A 21,990-nucleotide genomic window follows, 5' to 3' on the forward strand; every position below is an offset into this window, starting at 1 on the left:
TCAACTTCCTCATTTGAAAAGGGGAGACATAATAATGATTATTATGTTCTATGGATGAAGTCATCTAATATGTGTATTGGCTCAGAACAGTGCCTGGTACATAGGAAACACTCAATAAACTAATAGCAATTACTATTATTGTTGTTGTTAAGAGTAATTCCACCTGTTCCACTACCCCCATCACAATGCTTAGGCATAAAAGATCCCCACAGTTATATCATACAAGTCATCATTACCAACATAAAGATCCCACTTCAGAGTTTCACAAGCCACTTTCCCACTGGTTGTTAGCTTTTTTCCTTCTAATATCCTTTGAAACAAAGAGGAAAGCTGTTTTTATTTGTACCATTTTACAGATGAGGGGACTGAGGTTCAAAGAGAGTTTATGAAGACCTACCCACAAAGTTAATAAGTGACCAACTTGAAGCCAGGCCTTCAGCAGCCAAGTTCATGTTCCTTCAATCACACTCCTGTTCCTACACTGAAACTCTCAATGTTTTGAAATAAAAATATGGCCAAATATTGATTAGAACCTTTTGAAAAAAGTTTTCTTTTCTATGTCTGCAACCCTCTTTTAATGGCTGCATTGAATGACCTACTGCCTTGGTGCCTTCTTCATGTACCCTGCCCTGTGCTGCATGTATTTATTTTTGTAATAATTAAGTGATTAAAGTTATTTTCTATTGAGAAATTTTTTTTTCAGAATACCTATCTCCAATTTGAGAGAATAGGATGTATTATAAGCAGTCATCTGGCATTTTCCAATGCCAGAGACATGTCCCTGATGCATCTCATGTATTAGAGTGCACATCTGGATACTGGCTGATGCCAACCCAGTGAGAATGGGGAAAAGCCTTGGTTCACCTAAAAATCAAAAGTTCTGTGGCCCTCTGGCCCTGTAGTTTTAGCCAAACCTGGTATCAGAAGTCTTCCTAGTCAAGTTTCTTGATACAAGATTTATTTTTGAAGTTCGCCAAGAAGAAAATTCAGCAAGTAGATAAGGAACCAAATGAAAATAATCCAAATTAATAAACACAGAATCCTTCTTTTATGAAACACCATCAATGGACTTGAGTGAATTTTGTGCTGAGACCAAGAGCTAATTAGCCATTAGCAACAAGAAGTACCCTTTCTCCTTTCCATAATTGTAGTTTTAACTAGGCCAGCATTACAGTAACAACAATTTATTAACAGTTTCTTAGTTCCAGGCATAGTGCAAATTGATAAGTTTATAATCTCATCTAATCTTTATAACAACTAGATAAGGTAGCCAGCAAGCAGCAGAACTGGATGCAGAACCACTGCGCTATATGCTCAAAGCTAGGACAGACCCATTATTCCTGATTAGCCTAAATCACTGTGCATCAATTTATCAATGTTTTCTAAAATTAGAGCAATAGAAAAAATATTTTAAGTGGAAAAGGTATTTCTGACCAGGCGGTGACGCAGTAGATACAGCACTGATCTGAGATGCTGAGGACCCAGGTTCGAAACCCCAAGGTTGCTGGCTTGAGTGTGGGCTCACCAGCTTGAGAGCAGGGTCAGTGACTTGAGTGTGGGATTATAGACATGACCTCATGGTCACTGGTTTGAGCCCAAAGGTCACTGGGTTGAACCTAAGGTTGCTGGCTTGAGCAAGGGGTCACTGGCTCAGTTGGAACCCCTAGTCAAGGCACATATGAGAAAGCAATCAATGAGCAACTAAAGTGCTGCAACTATGAGTTGATACTTCTCATTTCTCTCCCTCCCTGTATGTCTGTCCCTTTCTGTCTCCTTCTTTGTCTCTCTCAGTCTCTCTCCATCTCTCTCTAAAAAAAGTAGAAAATGGCGCTGGCTGGTTGGCTCAGTGGTAGAGCGTCGGCCAGGTGTGCAGGAGTCCCGGGTTTGATTTCCAGCCAGGGCACACAAGAGAAGCGCCCATCTGCTTCTCCACCCCTCCCTTCTCCTTTCTCTCTGTCTCTCTCTTCCCCTCCCGCAGCCAAGGCTCCATTGGAGCAAAGTTGGCCCGGGCGCTGAGGATGGCTCTGTGGCCTCTGCCTCAGGCACTAGAATGGCTCTGGGTGCAACAGAGCGACACCCCAGATGGGCAGAACATCACCCCCTGGTGGGCGTGCCAGGTGGATCCCAGTCGGGCGCATGCGGGAGTCTGTCTGACTGCCTCCCCGTTTCCAGCTTCGGAAAAATACAAAAAAAAAGTAGAAAATGTACAAGTTGACATGAGGAATTAAAGGACATCCACACCTACTGCATCCTGTCTGTCCCACTCCCCAAAGATCCTCCTATCCAGAGGTGGATTAAGGTTGGTTAAGGCCCCAGGTGCAGAAGAAAATACTGGGCCCCTTAAAAAAAAAGAGACAGGGAAAATAAGAATACATGTTAACCATATTTTTAAATAAATAAAAAAATATTATGTACTATTCATGTTAAAATTGCACATATGAAACCAAACTTGGTGTCATTAGAAAAAAGTGTAAAGTTGGGGTTTTGTGGGGCCTTTCAGAAGTTTTGGCCCAGGGTGCACACCCGGTGCACCTACCATTAAATCCGCCTCTGCTCCTACCCATACTGGGGGGGACACCCACAGACTAATCACAATTGCCTCCCACATTTTAGTCTCCATTATTATCCTTAAAAAAAAACTGATGTTCAGAATAATGATCCTGAAGAATTGCAGGGCTTTCAATTGTCAAAGGACAATTCCAGCTTTATACTTACTAAGGGAGGAACAGTCTAGAAAGTTGGAATTTTATTGTACATAAATTTTGTATGTGCACAAAGGATATATTCCGTTTAGAGAGGAGCCCCCTTTCATAATTACTGAAGGTCACAGATATTTCCAGGAACACACCAGATATCAAGACAGAGAAAACCTCTCTTACTACCCTCTTCAAAATTTGAAAATGCACTTAAAATAATTATTTAACCATTATGCAATCAAGCTTTAATTGTTTATTTAAAACATTCTAACAGTCGTTCTTTCTTACTAGGGATAAAAAAGGAACCGTCAAACATTACCACGTGCATACAAATGCTGAGAACAAATTGTACCTGGCAGAAAATTACTGTTTTGATTCCATTCCAAAGCTTATTTGCTATCATCAACACAATTCAGCAGGTAATTTATTTTAGTTTTCCTTTTATGGATAAATATAAATTTTCTTGGACACTACTGCTTCTCTTAATATTCTCAATTATCTAGGAACCATGAAAGTAAGAAAAAGTATTCTCAAGCTCTATGCCTGCTGTGGTTTTTAACCTACATTTCCTGAAATACAACATCATACATTCCATAATGCCAGAAAAAAATTAAGTTGAGTGAGCTGAATGACTTAGAAGTAGAGATTATCTTTGTAAAACTATTTGTAGGTTTTTTTCTACTTATGGATGTTGATTGCAAAGTTCCAAAATTATAGATATGTCCATGGAGGTGATCTCTCCAGTGATATACAAGTTGGTATCTGTTCTGACAGAATTTTTTTCTATGCTGATACTAACACTTATTATACACACACACACACACACACACACACACACACACACACATTATGTTTTTACTGAGATGAGATCATTCTACACATACCACTTTTCAGCTGCTTTCTTTACTCAACATGTCTGAGAGGTCTTTCCATGCAAATATATACAGATTATTTTGGTCTATTTAACAGCTACAAAGAATTCTATTATAGAATTACTCCATAATTTATTCACCTAACCCTATATTGATTAGCAGTTGGATCATATACAATATTTTGCATTATGATTAATACTTCAGAATTTTCCTCCACACATAGCTCTGTACACTTATATGAGTGTGCCTGTGACCAAATTCCTTGGAAAGGGAATTTCTTAGATAATAATTAAGAACATTTAAAATTTAGACACTCCCATCAACAGCAATATCCTCCATTCTCACCAACACTGGGTACTATTACTCTTTTTGAATTTTGCCTAATCGACTGGCAAAACTGCATATAGAAATTCCTCCTAATGGAAGTGTTAACTAACATTGCGATAAGCATTTCACAATACATACATGTACCAAGTCATCATGTTATACACCTTAAAGTTATACATGTTATGTGTCAATCACATCTCAATAAGTGTAAGAAAAAAGTTAATGGCCCTGGCTGGATAGTTTGGTTGGTTAGAGCATCACCCGAAGTGAAGAGGTTGCTGGTTTGATCCAAGTCAGGGCTCATACAGGAATGTTCCTGTCTCTCTCTTGCTCTCTCCCTTCCTCTTTTGTTAAAACAAATAAACAAAAACTCTTGTAAATGTTTTCTTTTTAATATTTTTCTGAAATGAGAAGCAGGGAGGCAGAGAGACAGACTCCTGTATGTGCCTGACCGGGATCCACCCGGCATACCCACTAGGACAGTGGTTTTCAACCTGTGGGTCGCGACCCCGGCGGGGGTAGAACGGCCAAAACACAGGGGTCACCTAAAGCCATCGGAAATATGTATTTATTATACAATACATTTTTAAATAAAATATGTATTTCCGATGGCTTTAGGAGACCCCTGTGTTTTGGCCGTTCGACCCCCGCCGGGGTCACGACCCACAGGTTGAGAACCGCTGCATTAGGGGGTGATGCTCTGCCCATCTGGGGCGTTGCTCCATTGCAACCAGAGCCATTCTAGTGCCTGACACGGAGGCCATGGGGCCGTCCTCAGCACCTGGGCCAACTTTGCTCCAATGGAGCCTTGGCTGTGGTAAGGGAAGAGAGATACAGAGAAAGGAGAGGGGGAAGAGTAGAGAAGCAAATGGATGCCTCTCTTGTGTGCCCTGGCAAGGAATTGAACCCGGGACTTCCACACGACTGGCCGATGTTCTACCAATGAGTCAACCAGCCAGGGTCTCCTGTAAATTTTTTTCTAGACTAGTTCCATTTACAGGCAATGACTGGATGAATTTTCAACAGGGAGTAAAAATAAGCTGTGGGCTCACCGTCAAATTTCTGCAACCCTACCTAACCTGATTACATGCACATAAGTGAACTGGCCTCACTCCTCGCTTTGATTTTGGTTCCTACTTGCTTTTTCCTTTGTCCCAATTTCCTCAATTGTTTATCTTAACCTGTAGTGCCTCAAAAGTACCCTTTGGAAAGGGGTTGTATAAATACACATCTCCAAGTGGGATGATTTCACTCCAGAGCATGCACAAGCAACCCCACAGGGTAAAAGAAGAAAACAGTGAGATGTTTATTTAGATTGGTTTTTAAAATCTCATTCTCTTAACTTCTCTATTTTTAATGGTATTTTGTGATTCATATAATGTATCAGTACAGCAGCAATTGTGTATAAACATATTTTAGAGAAGTGTAGTAATTTTTTTTTGCCAATTAAAGTGTAGGATTTAAAACATTTGAGGACCACTCACATAAAAAGTAAACAAATAACAGAAAAAGGAAGGAGAGAAAAAGGACACCTGTGATCATTCCCATGACTTGGAAAATGTTACACAGTTAAAACAAGAAACATATCTTTTGAATGAGTTCTTTGAGCCACTAGAAATACTATGATTATTTTAACCCAGCTTTACCATACCTTGATGCAAATAATTAAAATGATCATTTAAAGAAATTTGGTAATAGGTTTAATTTTTTTAATTCAAATTTTTTTATACAATTCTGGACTGTTTGGATTATTTTTTTGTATTGCTTACCAAATGTATGTGCTGTGTTGACACATATTTAAATAAAGGACTATAAAAAGGAGGGGAGACAGTGAGACAGACTCCCACATGCGCCCCAACTGGGATCTACCTGGCAACCCTGTCTGGGGCTGATGCTAGAATCAACTGAGCTATCCTCAGTGCCTGGGGTCAATACTTGAACCAACCAAGCCACTGGCTGCGAGAAGAGAGAGAGAAGGGGGAGTGGGAAGGGGAGAGAAGCAGATAGTCGCTTCTCTTGTGTGCCTTGACCAGGGATCAAATCTGGGACATCCACATGCTGGGATGATGCTCTACCCATTGAGCCAACTGGCTAGGGCCTAAAAATGGGCTTTTTTAAAATGAAAGATTCTATCAAGCAAGTAACTTTGATGGGATTTTCAAAATCACACAAAGTGGTTTTACTCTTTTAGTTTTTGCTTTACGTTGAGCTAATTAGTCAAGTCAAGCAAACTGATACAACTAGAGGATGAATATGATCAGAAGGGATTCTCTCCACAGCTCAACATCCTGAACTCTGTCTTTTTCTAGCTACTCTAGAGAGAGTATAAACAGAGGTGAGGTGTGATGTGATGTGATGTGATGTGACATGATGTAATATGATGATACGATGCTGATTCTGTTGCAGGCATGATCACACGACTCCGCCACCCTGTGTCGACCAAGACAAACAAGGTTCCCAGCACCGTGTCCTTGGGAAGCGGTATGGACATACCCTTGAGCTCTTAAACTTTATTTACCACTATTTTTATGCACATACGCATATATTTATAATGTCCTGAAAAAATAGGGAAGACAGGAAGGTGGTCCTTGTCAGATTGTGCCAGGGAGGGCTTCAACTCTAATATATTTGTTCATTTTCTAGAAACAAATAACAAAAACCAAAACCTTTTCTGTCTTCCCAATCTAACTCTGTAATCTGTCCAGCATTTGATAAAAATATTGTCAAAATTATTTTCTTATTAGAACCAATTATCAGCCTCTAGAACCTCATTGCCTGCCTGTTCGTTCTTCTTCCAGAATTCTGAGCTTGTCCAGGGAAGCCAGTTTTCAACCTTGTGTATTTAGGATAATGATATCCAGCCAGATCACAGTTTAATTTGTTTCATAAGAAAATATAATGATATTTTAGCAAGCTAAGAGCATCAGCACATTTTGACACTAAGTCTTTCCAAGATGCCTCTGGTGTGCTAAGTGTTTTTACTGCAAACTTTCTTGTCAATAACTGTAGCTGCTTCAAGAACAATATTGTCCCATTGGTATTATCATGTGGCCTAATAGGTCATAAGACCACATCACTAAGGGGTTTCTAAGTGATCAACTTAAAATAAAATTTTTTTCTGTTCTTCATATTATCAGTGTGAAACTCGTATTGGTGAGGAAATCACTTGGGGAGTTGTTAGCCTCAAAGCCTTCTATTCAACCTAAGGAGTGTTTGTTTTGCGTTCTTAGGAATCTGGGAACTGAAAAGAGAAGAGATTACCCTGTTGAAAGAGCTGGGAAGTGGCCAGTTTGGAGTGGTCCATCTGGGCAAGTGGAAGGGGCAGTATGATGTTGCTATTAAGATGATCAAGGAGGGCTCCATGTCAGAAGATGAATTCTTCCAGGAGGCTCAGACCATGATGTAAGTTTCTCTTGAGGAAATCAGCTCAGCTCTCACCATGGGAGAGCATTCATGCTAACAGGCCTGGCTCTCATGTTTGCAAGGCCTAGAGCAAGAGTCCACATGTCATAGATATAAATACTTCGAAGATTTAAATCAAGCAAACACACTGTTAAATAAAAGTAGTTCTGTGCTCCTCCTTTGACAAGTATACCTTCATAAAAACCTGAAAGGGTATATTAAAAATCAGAAATCTGAAGACTCTTCAGAGAAACTGCCTCTGGTCCATGGCTCCCACAAACTACCTTTCCCTTTCTCCTCCCAATGCCTGCTCCATCATGCACTATACTCAGTACATGTGTGCAAACATAGCATTCTGTATATCCAAGCTCCCTCCGTGTTTCCCACAGACAACTACTAGCTAATTATCTTGGCTAGGCAGGCACACTTCTGGGGGGCAGACCCTAAAAGAGTCTGCACAGGTCCTGGAAGAGGCCTCAGGACTATGTGAGCAGGGGATCACAGAGTCCTGGTACCCTAAGCTTGACAGAGAAAGGGATGTATGGGTTCTGAGTGAGCGTGTCTTCTTGGCCCTCTGGCTTCCCTGCCCTGTGGGGAAATATGTGATGGAATGAGGGACATAGTGGGTCCCTGTAAAGCACATGCCTGAAGGCAGGAACCTCTAGTGGCCAGGATTAAGGCAATACTGAAAACTAATGTCCTACAGACAATATCCTTTTGCTTCCTGATATCTTTAATACTGTCTAGAAAAAAAAACCTTTACATCCTATCCTTTTCTCACTGATAATGAAGATACCCTTCCTAATGGGCCTCCGCTCCAAGCACAATCTTCAATTCTTGGCAATACATATGTGTTGTCTTTCTGTCTCTGTTTTCATTCTCTCTTGTGCACTCTCCCTCTCTCATCTATGCAAGTACAAAGAATTAATTTAATGATTCTACTTCTTCTTGTCGACATGATGAATCAGACTTTGGAGGGTGACCAACCATCCAGCTTTGCCTGAGACTTCCCTGGTTTTAGTGCTGAAAGTCCTATGTTCTAGGCAAACCCTTAGACCCAGGAAAACTAGAACAGCTGGTCACCCTACTTATGGAAACAAGCAGCAGGGTATAAAAAAACAATGCTATAGCAGGACTTTGGTTGAAGGTCATGGAATCACAAGTCCTAGTTTGACACAGAATAATAGCACCTAAACATTTTTTTTGGTAGGTGGCAGGTTTAATAAGCAAGAGAACTTACATGCAAGGTTTATCTTTGGTGACCACAAGGCAAGTAGATCTTAGCATTTGTCACCAGAATCTTAAAAGTTTATATAGAGGTTTAACAAGGTTCAGTAATATATATCATCCAGATGGTCTCAACAACACCTTACTCTCTTAAGGTTGTGTCCTTGAAATGGCTCCCACTGTGGGAATGGTGGGCAGAACGTACATTCCAAGGACAGGGAAAGGGATGTGGAGCCCCTTTAAAATTTTTTACTTAAACATGTATAATGTTTACAGGCATCTCTGTGATCACTTTATAAATATTAACACCTTTGGGACTCATAAGAATCTTGTGAGGGATGTGCCATTGTTATCTTTGTTCTATAGGAAACTGAAGCACAGAAATGTTAAATAACTTGGCCAAGGTCACCACGCTAGGTAAAATGGCAGACCAGAGATGCAAATCCAGGTAGACATCCAGTGTATATTTCCTTAGTCACTACTTTATGAAAACCAGCAGTACCAGGAGACTCAGAACAAGCACTTTTTATCACAATCGCTGCATTGTTTGGAAGCAGAGGGACTATGTGAATATAAGCGATTGGCTAGAGTTGGCTTCATGGGCATGCAACCTGCACAGTCTTGAGAGCCACCACATTTAGAAGGGTTCCATGCTTGGTTTAAAGCTGTGTTGTCATCGTCCTGAAATTCTTTTTTTTTAATTAAGTGAGAGGCAGGGAGGCAGAGATAGACTCCTACATGCAGCCTGACAGGGACCCACCCAGCAAGCCCCCTACCAGGCAATGCTCTGTCCATCTGGGCTGCCGCTCCGTTGGTCAGCAACCAAACTGTTTTAGTGCTTGAGATGAGGTCATGGAGCCATCCTCGGCACCCAGGGCCAACTTTTTTCTCGAACTATTCAAGCCATGGCTGCAGGAGGAGAAGAAAGAGAGAGAGAGAGAGAGAGAGAGAGATGGGGGAAGGGGAGGGGTGGAGAAACAGATGGTCATTTCTCCTGTGTGCCCTGACTGGGAAGTCAACCCAGGACATCCTGAAATTCTTAACAATTCTTAACCAAGCACCCCTGAATTTTCATTTTTCTCTGGTTCCTGCAAATTATATAACTCATTCTGCTTTTGGCAATTGTACTGTCATAAAAGGGGCCCTGATGTCCTCCTTTTGTAGGACAGAAAAATATGGCAGAAATTCTATTAAGCTCATGGTATAAGCCCTGTCACCTGGTGTAACTTTAAAACTTTTTTTTTTTTGCTATTAGAGGGCTGATAATCATACAGAATTGTAAAAAAATCATTAACAAATCACGTAGTCATAAAAAAGTTCAAACTGTACCATAAGGGGAAATGTTAAATACCATATGTAATGGTCAAACTGAGCCTCTCAGGTCGAGGGTACCAGTAGACAGGGTATTCCCACCATGTGCCCTGAAGTTAGTGATGGAATTTGTTCAAGGAACAGCTTTTATTGGGTGATGGCCCTTTGTCCCACCACGTCTTCCCTCTGAGGAGAGAACGGCTGAGTACCATGCAGGTCTGTACAGTTGCTGAAAGACACATAGCCAGGTTCATCGCTCTCAGTAACATGATAACATGTGTCCCTATAGTAAAATCAAGAAGAAAATAACTAAATAGTTAATACATCCTCAATTATTAAAACATTTAGAAGTTGACATGTTAAATTTATGTTTACTTTACACATCTGAACATTAAAGAATCATCTTGTAAATTGATAAGAATTACATAGACAAATTAGTGAACATCGTAACAGCTGAGTGTCCACCTTTTATGACCTACCAGAAGTGCTATGTCGTGTGGTTACTATTTTCTAAATTTATTATTGAAAACATAATGTAACAATCATGTAAAATGAGTTATTTTAAAAAGAAAAATCATGCCTAATCTCATTTTCCTAGCATAGCAACTATTTTCATTTTATCAACACCCTTCATATTTGGATACAATTTTTTTAGAATGAAATATTTACACATGAATGTTAAATGCTTTAACGTGGAAGTGTGTGATTTTAGGGTATAGCTTCTTCCAAATCAGTCATAGAAGTTCTCAAGACTAAACAGGATTTCCAAGGCACCAGATCATTGCTCCTCTGCTTCCCTGTATGAAAGTTGAACACAGCACTCATAACTGCTAAACTGCTGTTGGGGTTGTCGATATCCAATATGAGACAGCATTTGTTACTTTCAGAGGCTAATGTTTCTAGAATAAAATCCAAAATTTTTCCTTTTTCCCTGTTCAAGTAGAAAGGGGGAATTCAAATGAACAAAACTCTGAGAGCAATTATTTTTCAGGACATTTGGAAAATGGAGTGTGTAAGGTAAATTCAATACTGAACTTTAAAATTCTGTTTTTTTTCCAGGAAACTCAACCATCCCAAGCTGGTGAAATTCTATGGAGTATGCTCAAAGAGATACCCTATATACATAGTGACTGAATATATAACCAATGGCTGCTTGCTTAATTATCTGAAGAGTCATGGAAAAGAACTTGAACCCAACCAGCTCTTAGAAATGTGCTATGATGTCTGTGAAGGCATGGCCTTCTTGGAGAGCCACCAGTTCATACATCGGGACTTGGTAAGCAAAGCCACTGGAAACTCAGGGGAAGAGAACAATCCGCGGTTCCGGCCTCCAGCAATGGGGCCATTGGGAGGAACAGCAGGGAGGCCACCTCTGCTTTTACTTTGCTCACTTGTGACTTGCTTAAGCACATGACACTTTTGTGATAAGTCACAATTTCAAAATAAAATATTTGAAGAAAGAGTCAAAGAAGCCATCAAGATCTATGTAGGTGTGTTGTGGTTTGATGGAAAAGAGATGGAAAGGGAAGACATTGGTCAATTGAGAGTTTCACAGAACCATTAAACCCAAGTTGACCTTTACTCCGGGAAGGGCTTGGCGCTAAAGCACTCGTTTAATACAATAACTAAAAATACAAAAACAAAAACCACAAAGATATGAAACTTGTGTCTTTGGGTCAGAATGGGAGTGGGAAGTGTTCTGCTTGGTATGCACTGATATTCATCATTAGAGATTTTCTTGTGAATAGCAAACACGCTATACACACTAGGCAAGTGCACTGAGTCTTGGGTGCAGCATTTATACCATGAGAGCATACGTTACTGCACTATATCCTAGTGGTGGAGAAGGAGACCTTAGAACTATTTTTTTTTCTTCTCACTAAGGAGCTTAGGTTTTGTGTTTAATGTGCAACAGCTGTTGTGTTTGACATGGATGGATGCCTCGGTGAAATATTTACAGGAGCTCAATTTTATTTTGTAAAATTGAACGTTACAGAGGGATAAAAAGACAACTTTCCAACATTTCGGGTTTTGACAGGCAATCTTAAATTTGCTGAGAATTCTTCCAAAGAGAAGAAAAATTTCAGATTTTTTTTTACAGAGACAGAGAGAGAGAAAGTCAAAGAGAGGGATAGATAGGGACAGACAGACAGGAATGGAGAGAAATGAGAAGCATCATTCATCAGTTTTTCATTGTGACACCTTAGTTGTTCATTGATTGCTTTCTCATGTATGCATTGGCCATGGGCCTCAGCAGACCCAGTAATCCCTTGCTCGAGCCAGCAACCTTGGGTCCAAGCTGGTGAGCTTTGCTCAAACCAGATGAGCCCATGCTCAAGCTGGCAACCTCAGGGTCTCGAACCTGGGTTCTCCGCATCCAATGCCCGTGCCACCGCCTGGTCAGGCAAATTTCAGATTTTGATGTCAGAAGATTCGTGGTCACTTTTACTACTTGGTAATTCTTTTTTTCTCCAAAGGCTGCTCGGAACTGCTTGGTAGACAGTGATCTCTCTGTGAAAGTGTCTGACTTTGGAATGACAAGGTAAGCCAGTTCTAAAGGAGCAACCAATCAACCAATAAAATGGGGATTTCCATTCACATCTAAATGCCATCATAATTGGCCTTGGCCGGTTGGCTCAGTGGTAGAGCATCAGCCTGGCGTGCAGGGGACCCGGGTTCAATTCCCAGCCAGGGCACACAGGAGAAGCGCCCATCTGCTTCTCCACCGCTCCCCCTCCTTCCTCTCTGTCTCTCTCTTCCCCTCCCGCAGCCGAGGCTCCATTGGAGCAAAAGGATGGCCCGGGCACTGGGGATGGCTCCTTGGCCTCTGCCCCAGGCACTAGAGTGGCTCTAGTCGCGACAGAGCGATGCCCCGGATGGGCGGAGCATTGCCCCCCTGGTGGGCGTGCCAGGTGGATCCCGGTCGAGTGCATGCGGGAGTCTGTCTGACTGCCTCCCGGTTTCCAGCTTCGGAAAAGTAAAAAAATAAAAAAATAAATAAAATAAATAAATGCCATCATAATTGAAGGCCCTGTGGGGACACAGAATGTGCTCTGAGTTGGGGCTTAGAAACCTAGATCCTCTTCCCCAAACTACTTCTAACTACCTATGAAATAGGTTTCATACATTTCTGCACTTGTAAGATGAAATTGTACTTTGGAAATGATCAAAAGTCCATTTAAGTTCTTGCAACACCCTGATAAATATTTTCTAAACTTACAAATAAATTTCACAAAAGATCCTTAAACATTTAAATAGAATGTGTTACAGGCAGATGATTTGGATAAATAATAGATGTGTGTGTTTCTAAGACAGATAGATGATAGATAGATAGATAGATAGATAGATAGATAGATAGATAGATAGATAGATAGATAGAGTCAATCAAGGCTTCCTTAGTCCTGTCTGGGTTTTTTCTTAATATATGTTCAAATGTGTAAAGCATTAACACTAAGAAAAATTCTGGTGTCAAACCATTAAGTTTAAATTTTCTTTATCGCCAAGTAAGGCATGAAAGTAGACTCTGAGATTCTTTTGATGGGTGTTCTATCACCACTGCATTATTTGGAGAATTGTTTTATGATAGCAGTTTAAAAGAGTCTTCTATTCCCTAATTCTGAATTCTCATACTATTTAAGCCTCAAAGCCAATTTTCATGATTTTACATAGGAAATGATGGCATACAGGCTAGCTTTTCCATTCAACAAACATCAAATTCCTACCAGATTCCTTGGCCTGTAGGACATACTAATATGATTGCGATAATCCCTACCCTCAAAATTCCCACAGTTGGTCTAAAGGACCCATAGCTATCCCTGACTTTGAAACAAAATACAGTGACAAAATTGTGCTGTCTCAGCATAAACTCACATAACTCTCAGGAGGAATAATGCAGTTTCAAAGAGATCTGAAGAGTTGACCCAGGCCAGCTCTGTATTTAGCAAACATAGCCCTAAAACACAATAGGAGGATCTGTTTCTTTAATCTTCTCTAAAATTTAGTATTAGGAAGTGTGCCTCTTCTGGGACTGCTCTATATTGCAAGTTATTTCTTTAGCTATGTGCTACCTGCCATTACGCCAACCACCACACACCGAGTCTCCTGCACTGACATTCCATATGCGTAGCTCTCCCAAGTTCAAGAGGAAAAGCTGCTCTCTCCTCTTTAGGGCAGGGAGAAGCTCCCAGAACAGGGCTTGTTTCCCAACTTGTTCTTAAAGTAGGAATATTGGCTGTTATGCCAGTATGCAGGGAATATACCTCAAATTCTTTATTGCTGAGGAAAAGGGGAACACAAGATTTTTCTCTGAACTAGAGAGTGTGGGGGCCATGCACGAGGTCCTTTAGGTCACAAAAGTCCGTGTGACATGATTCAGAAGCCTGTTACTTCACATGGCCCTGATGATTTGAAGGAAGGGTTAAGCTGTGAGCATACTCTGGTAAGAGGGCGGTGCTAGTGTAGTTTCTGGGTGTCTTGTGGTGTCTGAGGAGCTGAAGAGGCCCAGGGAGGAAAGTATGGAAGGTGCTATGTGGGATCTTATGGAGGTGTTATTTATTGTCATCATTATTAATATCTCAGAGAATGACTTGCCAGTCCAGTTTATTCTGATGTTTTAAATTATGGCAAATATCTCTGATATATTTTGGTGTGTAAAGTTTTTCTTTTCCTTTTTTTTTCTCCTTTTCAAAGTGAGAGGAGAGGAGATAGACAAACTCCTACATCAGCCCTGACCGGGATCCACCTGGCAACCCCCACCTGGGGCCAATGCTCTGGCCATCTGGGGTCATGCTCACAACTGAGTTATTTTAGTGCCTGAGGTGGAGGCTCCATGCATCCTCAGCACCCGGAGCCAATGCGCTTGAACCAACCGAGCCATGGCTGCTGGAGGGGAAGAGAAAGAAAGAAAGAGAGAGAAGGAGGAAGGGGGAGGGGAAGACAAGAAGATGGTCACTTCTCCTGTGTGCTCTGACTGGGAATTGAACCCAGGACATCCACATGCCAGGCCGATACCCTGCCACTGAGCCTACCAGCCAGGGTCAAGTTTTTCTATAAATTATATCCAAAAATTTCAGTTTCCTTAATTTTCATTTTATTATTATTTGAGTCATTATTTATTTGTTTTTGTGGGTAAATATATGGAGTTCCCCTCTATTAATTATATAAATAGTATCTGCTTATTGTGAGAAATACAGCAACGGTGTATCAAGTCAAAAGTAGAATTTGTCCCCACCCTTCACCCCACTTTCAGTACTAGGATTAATTACTGCTAGCACATCTGGTGGATGTCTTTCCATATCTGATTTTTAGATATACCCGACTGTATACACAGGTAAGTACATTAATTATTTCCACAAAAGTGGAATCACATTATAGATACCTGTTTTGCACATAACCAAATACCATGGGCCTCCTTTTATTTTGGTAAATATAAGGCTATCTCATTATTTAATGGCTCCATATTATTCTATTATATTAATGCACCACATATATGTAATCATTCCTCAACATGTGGACATTAAGAGTGTTTCTATTTTTATCATTATTATAAATAAGAATGTAGTGAATATCTTTGAGCACATATATTTTGGTCTTGATAGCTCCATAGGATATTGTTGTTGATCACTGTTTATAACAGCAAAAGACTAGAAGCCATTTACATAGTTAAGCAAATTAAGTTAATCCATAAGAGGGCATTCAGCCATTAAACATGATGCTGCAGAAGAAAATTTAACCATATGGGGAAAATGTTCTTGACATACTGTTAAAGGAAAAATAAAAGCAAATTTCAATATGACAGAAATCCAATTTTGTTCAAATTACATATAGAAAAAGAGGATTGGAAAGTATAAGAAAAATGTGTCTTGAGTGATAGAATTACAAGTTATCTTTAGAATGGGATTCTGACTGATTTTATGTATATATTTCTGTGTTTTTCTATATTTACCAAAAAAATTTGCATTCAGATTTTGGCATATTCAAAGTTAAATATCATTTTTAAAGCTTACAGTCGTAAGCAGCCTCTAGCTGAGTGTACACAGTGAAAGGAAGCCAAAGATCTGGAACACCCAGGCATGCAGCTGAGACGGGCTGTCTCAGTGTCCTTCAGCAGCCTGTACCACCCGCCACAACATGCTAGTGGCCCATAGAGGCCTTCCCATTCTCACAACCAAGCAGCTTAAGGTGTCTGTTCATGTTTGCCCCCACAGGTACGTTCTGGATGACCAGTATGTCAGTTCAGTAGGAACAAAGTTTCCGGTCAAGTGGTCAGCCCCAGAAGTGTTTCACTACTTCAAATACAGCAGCAAGTCAGACGTATGGGCATTCGGTAAGAATGGGGCCACACGGGCCCCAGCACCATTTCACAAGCTGGCTTCCCCAACAGGAAACCACAAGGGCACTTACAAAATTACCTGTGGACAAGCAAGAGATAGAAGAAGATCTTTCCTTGAGTTGGTGTTAGGATGTCTGCCACATATTCTGCAATTTGCATCCTCCTACCACCTTCTCATAAAAGCTCTTCTACGGAAGATTTCAAGCAATTTTTAAAAAGGAGGCATTAAAAACTAAAACTGAGTTTGCATGACATCCAAAACATTAAAGGTTTAACAACTGAATCGACTTTTGGCATGACAACAGCCGTGATAATAATTCCCATCTGAGTTGACCAGTTTGCAGGGCATGCCTGATATAAAAACCAAATATGGCTCAGGGTGTCTTTGGCCCATACCAATTTCAACTAGTGTCCTAATTAAAATTCATAATTTAGATCAGGAATGAGCAAGCCATAACCCGGGAACGAATCCAGTGGCCTGTTTCTGTAACTAAAGTTTTATTGGCACCCGGCCATATTCATTTGCTGCAGTATTGTCTCTGGCTGATTTTGTGCAGCACCAGCAGAGCAGAGTAGTTGCCATAGATACTACATGACCCAAAAAACCTACAATACTTACTGTGCAACCCTTTACAGAAAAAGTTCGCTGACTTCTATTTTATTAAAAGATATGGACTGAAATTTAGTAAAGATAATTAGAAAACAGAAATAACTCTTAAATTCTGATTTTGTAGATTTGCTGATATTTTTCTACATTGTGAAAAATATCAGGCCTGCTTACAATCACTGTCAGATGGATCCAGGATTAATAATCCAAATTATTATCAAGCTATAGAATGTATTAAATTTAAATGAATCTATTAAATTCATTTTTTTCTTTGTCTTTAAGTATAATTTGTTTTTCTATATGACATCTATAAGACTTCCTTTAAAAAGCAAAATTTAATTAGGAATTTATTTTTCTATACAACATAATTTTTAAAAAATTATCCCTTTTATAAAAGTGGTATTATTCATTGTAAAACATCACCCAGTGTATACAGAAAAGGGAAAATCACAAAGATAGCATTTTGGTAAATACTTGATGTCATTTTGTGCTGATTAACTTGTTAAAATCAATTTCAATCTTCTTGTTTCAGTTGATATGCCTTATGAAATATATTTTAAAAATCAGTATGCTTACTCAACAGTTCCATCTTGCTTTTGACCAAAAATTGCATTAGCAAGCTTGATACTCATCTTTGCACCACAACTTGGCTCCCAACATTTTCTGGCTGTTTCCAAAAACTAAATCCATTCTTAAATAATTTGTCCCCAATAAATAAATATATTCAAAATGAACCAGGCCTTCTAAAAGTAATTCTCATAAAGGAGCTCCCCAGATATTTTAAGCAATAAGATTATTCTTGAGATAAGTGGACATCCTTCCAAAGAAAAGTGTTGTGAAGGGAACAATATGCTTTTAGATGGTTGTTTTAGAATACTTTTTAATACAGCCACAACACCTTGTAATATTATTTTAGTGTAAGCACTTTACATAAAATCTGTAGCCCTAAAAGCGAGAGCAGTTTTTGAAGGTAAGTACTTCAGTTATGATTCTAGAATAATTTCCTTCCTTCTTACATATTTATGGTTTTCCAAGATTTTGAGGCTGGCTGACTGTTGAAATTCTCTGGCTTGGCAATGAGTATGATGGTAAATGACCATCATTCAGAGAGCAGTTAAAATATACTGTGCTCTTTTAAGTGCTCTGAGTGTTTTATTCTGTTTAATCCTCGTGGTAACTATATGATATGCAAATATCTGCATATTATAGACAAAGACCCTGACAGAAAAGGGTAAGAAACGTGTCCAGTCTGTAGGGGCAGAACTGGGCCTCAAAGGCCACACCTGCCTGACTCCAAGTGCCAGCCTCTTGACCACCATGACCAGAACTCAGTTTCTTAACCTGGAGTCCATGACACCCTGAATGGGGGACTGTGGACATACAAAAACCAAACAAAAATGCTGTGCATTCATTTTCCCAAGAGAGAGCCAGTGGCTTTTATCAGATTCTCCAAAGGATACGTGAACCACTGTGGCAATAAGAAATGGGCAATGCTGTCAAGGATTTTATCTTTAAATTTCCACTGAAAGGTAATTTATCGTGTGATGAAATTGTTGCATACAACTGCCAAGGCAGAGAGAAAGGAAGGGTGATGACTTCAATCAATCACTCCGAAGGGCTGGAGCCAGATAGTCTGTGGCTTTACTGAGGCCCCAGCTGCTTCAGGGAAGCAGCTCAAGAATCTTGGCCCCAAATAGCTCTCTCTGCAGCTGCCCTTGCCGTTTACCAGCAAGAATGGGTGTTTGGATCTCTCAGAAGTGATGATACAGATCCACCCTCCATAGCCTTTCTTTTTCTTTATTTTCTTTTTTTGTATTTTTACTAAGTGACAATCGGGGGTGAGGCAGACAGACAGACTCCCACATAACCCAACCGGGATCCACCTGGCAAGCCCACTAGAGGGCGATGCTCCACCCATCTGGGGCGTTGCTCTGTTGTACCTGGAGCCAGTCTAGTGCCTGAGGCAGAGGCCATGGAACCATTCTCAGCACACGGGTCAACTTTGCTCCGATGGAGTCCTGGCTATGGGAGGGGAAGAGAAAGATAGAGAGGAGATGGGGAAGGGGGAGCAGATGGGCACTTCTCCTGTGTGACCTGGCCGGGAGTCAAACCTGGGACTTTCACATGCCAGGCCGATGCTCTACCACTGAGCCAACCGGCCAGGGCCTCATAGCCTTTTTTTTTTTTTTTTTTTTTTTTTTTTTTTTTTTTTTTGCTAGTACTCATTTCCCAAGGCTCCCTTGCTCTGAACCATAGCTGTCCAGACCTGGCATGTGAAGCTATTTCAACAAACTCTGTACCTTCTGACGTTGGCTCTCTTTCCTTGTTGTCTGCCGGCCACTCCTTGGTGCGGTGCAGGGATCCTGATGTGGGAAGTGTTCAGCCTGGGGAAGCAGCCCTACGACTTGTACGACAACTCCCAGGTGGTTGTGAAGGTCTCCCAGGGCCACAGGCTTTACCGGCCCAAACTGGCGTCAGACACCATCTACCAGATCATGTACAGCTGTTGGCATGAGGCAAGTGCACCGCCAGGGGAGGTGGATGCTGTGTGAACACTAGGCAAAGCATTGTTGAGGGGAGACACCGGCTACAGATCAGGTGGGAATGACCCTAGCCCTCTGCCCTCAAGTGTTTGTAATTGAAAACAAGCAATGCTGGTGCCAACAACTTATGTCTGACGCTGTTCTACAAACTTCATAAATGTTAGCTTATTTATTCATCAGGAAACTCACTATGAGGTAGGTATTGTCATGGCTAAAACTAACAAAAGAGGAAACAGACCCACAGAAATTAAATGACTTGCCCAAGGTCACACAGCTATTGAGAGGCTTGCTGACTAGACTTGGGAGTCCCTGTTCTTAACCACACTATGGGGTCTCTCCTCAAGTAGAAAGCGTAGAACAGAGAACTTATAATGATGTGTAGAGAACATATAAAGTGCCCTTTCCTTCCTCTCTCCCCACGCTTCCCAAATTCTGAGTCAAAGCACTCCATGCAGGTGAGGAATAAGAGTCTCTTTTGGGATAGACACAAAGCTGAAGTTGTAGAATTTGATTTGCCCTCGTTGAACTCAGTCTTTACACACACACACACAGACACACACACGAACTGAAAACACCAAGCAGTTTATAATTATGTATATTACACATGCACAATATAAACACAGACAAGTACAGGACTTACTGCTGTCACCTGTCAGATGGAGAAGAGGAGCAAACAGGGGTTTTGAGTCAAAGTCGGACCTCCTTGGCCCAGCCCACTCTAGCTCCAGGGACTAGGACTGCACCATCTGATGGACAGGGGCCCTGAACAGGAAGGACCTGCCTTCTTCCCACAGCTGCTCTGCGCAACTGTGTGGATTGTGGCAGAATCAGCTGAGAGGGATTTGCAGAGACCATCCCCAGCTGAAGGTTTTGCATATAGTAACATGTTGATATGTTTTAGTCCCCTCTCTGTCTACATTTCATTTTGCAACTTTTGGACACACATTCACAACTGTCATTAGATTCCAATTTATCTTTCCTGTATTTCGGTGCACAAAAATAAGCATGTAAGTATATGTGTGTGTGTTTTTTTCCATTTTTTTCTTACCAAAAAAGTAGTATGCAAATTTCTCTCCCCCTGTGTTATCCCTCTAGCAAAGTATCTATTTTCCCACACTCACCAACAGACCATTGTAAGCTTCTGAATCTCTGCCCATGTGATAGATGAGAAAGGGCATTTAGTGCAGCTTCCCTGTGTCCCTCTTTCATTAGGAATGACACATTTTTAAGGGCACTTGTATATCTTTCTGAGAATTATATGTCTTGTCTTTTTTCTTTTTTCTATCAGGTTTTCGTTTCCCACAGCTCAATTTTAAAAATCCCTTGATAAAGTGATTGTTTTTAGTTTATATTTTAACTTTAGGAATGTGACGTCTTTATATTGATTTGTCCTAAAGAACAAGCAATGTTTCTTTAAGTGTTCAAGTCTAGTTTGTATTTTTCAGCAGTGTTTTAAAGTTTTCCTTATTTCGGGGGTATATTTTTGTTAGTATCTTATTTTGGTGTTGTTACTGTAAATGAGGTTTTCTCTTTCATTACATCTTATAATTGGTTAATATATATATATATCATATATATATATATCATATATATATATATCATATATATATAAAATGAAGGCTATTGATTTTGTGCGTTAATTGTATATACCGCTTTCCTGGTGAATTCCTTTATTATTTGGGTTTATCATTGATTCTCTTGGTCTTTCCAGGTATATAATCATATCTTATGCAAATGAACAATACTTTTACTTTTTCCTTTTAATTCTTAGGGCTGTAATTGTTTTCCATTTAGTAAAAATGTCTGTAGTGTTCCCATATTTTAAAAGTTGCTAGCTTTAGGACTCAGGTTCAAGTATTTTATATATTTTATTTTTAATCCCCACTTTCATAAACTAAACTAATGGATTTTTTCTTTTATTTAGCTTCCAGAAAAGCGTCCCACATTTCAGCAACTCCTATCCTCCATTGAACCACTTCAGGAAAAAGACAAGCCTTGAAGAAGAAACTAGGAGTTCTGATGAGAATGGATATAAATGTTAGCCAACATCCTTATTCTTTTTAAGGAAAGTAGCAAGGCACAGATAATACAATTTAGCTAATTCTTCTTAATGGGATTCTGTGTGCTGTTTGTGTGTTATTTTATCTAGAAATGAACAATGTAGGAAACAAAAGATTTCCTTGAAACTTAGGTCAAATTGGTAATTTTGTTTATGCTGCTCTTGGTACTATAATTCCAAGCCAATAACAGAAGCACATTTTCTGATTGCAAGATAGAGAGAACATGTACCATGTGGAAAGGTTGAAGAGAACTGAAAAATTATTTGGTGGGTATTTGTTGTTTTCTTTATATCGTCACTCTCATAATAATTAAATACGCTATCAATAAGTACAGATGTGAGCATTTGCTTTCATGTTTCAATATTCTCAATCTTTAGCATGTATGAGAATCAAATGGAGAGTTTATTAAAACACAGATTCCTAGGAACACACCCAGAGATTCTGGTAGAGGAGAGCTGAGTGCAGACTGAGAATCTGTATTTTTAACAAGTGCCCAGATGTTCCTGTGTGGTCAAGTGGGAACTACCCTGTGGGACTGCATTACATGGGGCATCATTAGGTAGTCCATAATTCAATCTAGATAACACAATTCTCATCTGATATTCAGATAAGAA

General features: G+C 40.1%; 1 protein-coding gene across 3 annotated transcripts in view; it reads left to right on the top strand.

The window, feature by feature from the left end:
* BMX (BMX non-receptor tyrosine kinase) overlaps positions 1-21,694 on the top strand; it is a 58,412-nt gene extending 36,718 nt beyond the window's left edge. For 2 of the 3 annotated variants that reach the window (XM_066356167.1, XM_066356168.1), the window contains exons 12-19: positions 2,988-3,115; positions 6,302-6,376; positions 7,126-7,297; positions 10,895-11,111; positions 12,313-12,377; positions 16,042-16,160; positions 19,132-19,289; positions 21,241-21,694. In XM_066356167.1, coding sequence (XP_066212264.1) covers positions 2,988-3,115; positions 6,302-6,376; positions 7,126-7,297; positions 10,895-11,111; positions 12,313-12,377; positions 16,042-16,160; positions 19,132-19,289; positions 21,241-21,315 — 1,009 coding nt within the window. In that variant the 3' untranslated portion in view covers positions 21,316-21,694. The remainder of the gene's footprint in view (positions 1-2,987; positions 3,116-6,301; positions 6,377-7,125; positions 7,298-10,894; positions 11,112-12,312; positions 12,378-16,041; positions 16,161-19,131; positions 19,290-21,240) is intronic. The other variant, XM_066356169.1, reaches the window with a different exon arrangement.
* The last annotated feature ends 296 nt before the right edge of the window (positions 21,695-21,990 follow it).

Source organism: Saccopteryx leptura, chromosome X (genome assembly GCF_036850995.1).
Source record: "Saccopteryx leptura isolate mSacLep1 chromosome X, mSacLep1_pri_phased_curated, whole genome shotgun sequence".
Lineage (NCBI taxonomy): Eukaryota > Metazoa > Chordata > Mammalia > Chiroptera > Emballonuridae > Saccopteryx > Saccopteryx leptura.